The sequence below is a fragment of the Mastomys coucha genome, unplaced genomic scaffold (assembly GCF_008632895.1).
Source record: "Mastomys coucha isolate ucsf_1 unplaced genomic scaffold, UCSF_Mcou_1 pScaffold18, whole genome shotgun sequence".
Lineage (NCBI taxonomy): Eukaryota > Metazoa > Chordata > Mammalia > Rodentia > Muridae > Mastomys > Mastomys coucha.
Window position 1 is genome coordinate 71912047 of NW_022196900.1, and position 4872 is coordinate 71916918.

Here is a 4872-nt window from a genome sequence, read left to right on the forward strand (position 1 = left end):
AAAAGACAGCCATTTTATACACAAAAAATAAATTTTTGTTTTATATTGATATATTAATGTTTTACCTTATACAATTTGTTTGAGACATCTTATATACAATATCGCAAATACTATCAACTACCTCTAATAGCTTTCTTACCAGGTATACATGTGTATTTCACTTACATAATTGGTCTATCTAACTAGAGTTACTTGGTAATTTATAACTTAAATAGAAATTTAAATATCTAATTTTATTTAGAGCCTCACACAAGCAACATAATATAAAATGGGTGAAATTCTGGTCTTTTTAAAGTTTTCTCTTTTAAAATTATGTTAAAAGCACACTAGTATGCTCAAGACATCTAACTATTTTGAAATGTTAAAGCATTAATAAAACCCACACAAATAATTCTGATTATTATCAAATTAATTTAATATAAAATTTTTATAAGATTTTTTTGATAAGTCTCATAAATTTGTTTCCATATTGCAGTCAAATTACAGAAGATATTTCTAAATGAAATAATTGTAGCTATTAAAATATACCTAAAAGCAATAAGAAATGCATATATTATTTAATAAAATATATTGCCTAAGACTTAAGAAATACTTTGTCATATATATATCATTTCTTAATATACATATTGTGTCTAATTATATAATCAAAAGTAATTTTAAATGTAACATTGAAGTATCTCTAGTTTAAGCCAATTCCAAAACTAATCTTTTAAATTTGCAAGCTAGTTTATTTAACCAAAGACAAACTAGGTCTTTTGGGCATCTATAAAACTATATTTTAAGAATTTAAACACCTACAAATATAAGATATGTCAGCCTTCCTTTGTAAAGACTAAACAGTATACTCCTTTTTAAATTCTATAGCAAGTCAATTTACCTAGGTTCTATGTGTTACTGTGCATACATGTGTATCTGCTGTGAAACGGGGAATTTAACATGAAGATATTTGACAAACACATGTATATTTATTTCTTTGTATCTCTCAGAGACTCAATAAATATCTTATACTTATCCATTGGGTATTAGTTTTTGTTTATCTTATTATATTTTATTTTGTTATACTTTATTATTACCCCTTAAAAGCCTTTTTCCATCTTCTTTTTCTAATGAGACAAAAAAGAGTGGATCCAGATAAGTGGGAATGTTGACAGGAACTGGAAGGAGTAGAGGATAGGGGAAATTGTAATCAGGGTAAACTGATGATGAAAAGGAAAATTCTATTTTCAATAAAAAGAAAAGGAAAAATCAAGGAAAGATGGTGGAAGGATGGGATTGGGTGTCCGAGCTCTAAATGACACTGTGTTTTCTTTATTTTGGCTAATGGAAAGGAAACAGCAAAATAAAACGTGTTTTGGAATTACATTTTAAAAAGTCCTTAAACAGAAATCCATAGCAATCAATAAAAGATCTCAAATATATGCTTTCTTCCTTAGAATATGTTTTGGAAGAAAATACATATTAAAATCTGTGTAGCCACCATAAAATATTATGACTATATAAATTTTTTAACTTTTGGCTCTAATTAATGTTGTTATAAGGAAAGAAAATGTACTTTTGTTATATTAAAGCATTTTATACATTTTCCTCTTTCTTCTCTTATTCTTCCAGATACTGGACAAATGCCTAAGCATGCTTTCACAGACACTGAGCATTCTAATTTTCTCTGTGAAACAAATTTTACCTTCTATATGGGAGTGCTTGCCAGTGTTTCCATCGTCAAAGTCATAGCTGTTTGTCTTCCTCTTCTCCATCTCCCATGCCAGCAGACCTCAAGATTTACAGTTTACAGGCCCTGTTGTTTTTCTCTTAAACTAACAAAATTGCACCACACTTTCCCCTCACATCTGTGTTTAAATTGTTTTATTAAAGAAACTAATATCCCAAAGAGGAAAAGCCAGATTCTCTCTATTTTAATAGGTTTAAATAGCTCCAGAGGTCTATTTTCTCTCTGGGTAGCCCTAGAGATTTTTTTCTAAGTATGCTTTATTGAATGTCTTTATAACCATTCAAAGCCAGTCGGAGACAGTAGCTAGATAAATGAAAATCCATTTAGTTTAATTCAGCTCTTCTTGGTCTTGGTAAATTACAGAACTTTCTTAAAATAACATTCAGTAGGAATCCAGAATTAAAGATGCAAAATTAGACTTTCTCAAGGTGCAAAGCAGAATACTATCTACTTAGAGCTGTGGAAGAAGGTCCTGATAGGGCTCCCGTATTTGAGGATGGCACTTCATAAAGTACTTAAAGGAGGAACAGCAGTGAACCCCATAAGGAAGGCTTCAGTTAAGGTCATAGCCAACCATTGAACTGAACATAGTGTTCCCAATAAAGGAGTTAGAGAAAGGACTGAAGGAGCTGAAGGGGTTTGCAACCCCATAGGAAGAACAAAAATATCAACCAACCAGACCTCCCCCAGAGATCAAGCAAGGAGAACATATGGAGGGACTCATGGCTCCAGCCACATATGTAGCAGAGGATAGCCTTGTCAGGCATAAATGGGAGGAGAGGCTGTTGGTCCTGTGAAGGCTCAATGCCCCATTGTACGGGAATTTGAGGGCAGGGAGGGGGTAGTGGGTGGGTAGGTGAAGGAACGCCCTCACAGAAGCAGAGGGAGGGAGGATAGGATAGGGGATTTTTGGGGGGAGAGAGAAAGGGGATAACATTTGAAATGTAAAGAAAATATCCAATAAAAAATAAAAATAAAAAATTTTAGGAAGTAAAAACAAACAAACAAATGTAGATCTTCTCATCTCAACTAACCCAATAAAGATAGTCCTCCACAGGCAAACCTACATGCTAACATAATGAATACTAAGGACTGTATGAATCCTAAAATGCCCCTGATTTGCTTATGGAAGTGAAAAAAGGTAGCAATAATCTAAGCCTCTATTTTCCTTTAATTTCACCAAGCAAAGATTTGATTTAGGGATTTGGGAAGAGACACAGGAAGCTTGGGGTTCCTTGAAGATTCTTGTGCTCCCACCCCTACTTTCACTTACGGTTTAGAGTCCAAAGTAGAAACAAAATGAGCACAGTGAAAAATATCATCATTATAGACAAGATTATGCATATGTCCGACAGCCAATTACTATACAATGGGTATGCATCATCCAAAATAGAAGCTGTGGAGAAAAACAAAGAAATATTGGTTATATTTTAACATAACTAAAATACAAAGAGGGAAATATGCATAAGTTAAGTAACAAGATCACAGTACCCTATTCAACAAGAAAAATAGGAGGCTTTTAGTAGCCTTCCTTTCTGGGCAAAGTTTAGGTCACAGTTTTATAACAAAGTTTTGCACTTTTAGTGAGTCCAAGTGTTTCTGCAGTTTGGTCTGATCCATACATGAACATGATAAGATATTGTTATTTTTAATCATTTATCCACCAGTAGTTAAAAGCATCATCTTGTTTATTTTTATTCTCTGGTTCCAGATCCGCCAATATAAGATGTTGCAGAAAGAGCACAGAGGAAATACATAGATCCAAGAGCACACATGTACACACACACACACACACACACACACACACACACACCAAGTACAGCCTTTGTAACATTGGATGTGTGACCTTAACTTGAAAACAGTCAACATACCAGAGGCCACAGATCTAAGAAAACTGACTCTCCCTCTCCCAGGAGTTATCAAATGCCAGTACCTCCATAAGTAGGGGTCCAATTTCATGCCCATCCTGCTCTCCATGCTAGAATTTTGTCTGGCCCAAGACTATCCAGGTCATGTGTATCCTGTCTCAACTGTTAAGAGTTCATATGTGTAACTGTCCTGCATTGCACAGAAAACACTAATTCCTTTCAGTCATCCACCTCCTATGATTCTTACAACCTTTCCTTCTCTTCTCCAATGATCCATGAGCCTTGGCAGGAGATGTACTATAAATATCTTTCTTAGGAATGACCATTCAGACATCTTTTATCCTCTACACCTTGATCTCAGTGTTGTCATCTACTGAAAATAGGAGCTTCTCTTATGAAGGCTGATTGATGCATAATCTGGGTTCATGTTATATGTAGTAGCTATGTACATACAAACTGCATCTTATCTGATATCTGTAATCCAGTTCTTTTTATTCATTTCATCTGATTTTCTGTTTAATGTTCCTACTGGTTTATTTTTTATTTCAATTAGTATAATTGACTCTATATGGAAATTCTACTTGGGCTTTTTAAATATTCTTAAATTTTTATTATAGTTTTTGTGTTAGTATTTCAAGTCCAATATTTCATTTTTAAATATACAATATATATTTCATATGCTTAATATAGAAGTCCAGACCATGGTTGCTAATTTTGAAATCTAAGCCTCTTTGACAGTCTTTGTCTTCAAATTTTCATGCCAGTTAATAGCTGCAATCTTGATAAGGGGCAATAATTACTTAATTATTTTCTTTTTGAAAAATATATTTATTATTTTATGCACATGAGTATTAGAGGCCAGAAGAGGTTTTCAGAACCACTAAAATTGTAGATATAGTAAGTTGTGAGATGTCATATAGATGCTGGAACAGAATTCAGATCCTCTACAAGAACAGCAAGTGCTCTTAAGAATTAAGTCATCTCCCCAGTCCCTAAATTCTATTCTTCATAGTATTCCATGAGATATATAACTTTACTTAGTAAAAACTTTTTACAGATTATTTCAGTGTTTGATACTTTAGGCCTACCAAATGAATGTTGATACTTCTGTAAAAATCCTCTTTAAAAGGGATATCACAATCCAAATAGAAACATAAAAAATGGAAGGAAAGGGGAAAATGGAGGAGAACGTATTCATATACATTTATATTTTCTTTTACTCAAAATATTGTTCTTCCTTTCTTGGTATCAAAAATAATTTTAAAATTACATAACTGT

The 4872-nt window shown here is 32.9% G+C and overlaps 1 protein-coding gene across 4 annotated transcripts in view; it reads right to left on the reverse strand.

The window, feature by feature from the left end:
* LOC116096419 (selection and upkeep of intraepithelial T-cells protein 10-like) overlaps window positions 1–4872 on the reverse strand; it is a 51495-nt gene that overhangs the window by 2977 nt on the left and 43646 nt on the right. For all 4 annotated transcript variants that reach the window (XM_031378220.1, XM_031378222.1, XM_031378221.1 and 1 more), the window contains one exon: window positions 3000–3122. In XM_031378220.1, coding sequence (XP_031234080.1) covers window positions 3000–3122 — 123 coding nt within the window. The remainder of the gene's footprint in view (window positions 1–2999; window positions 3123–4872) is intronic.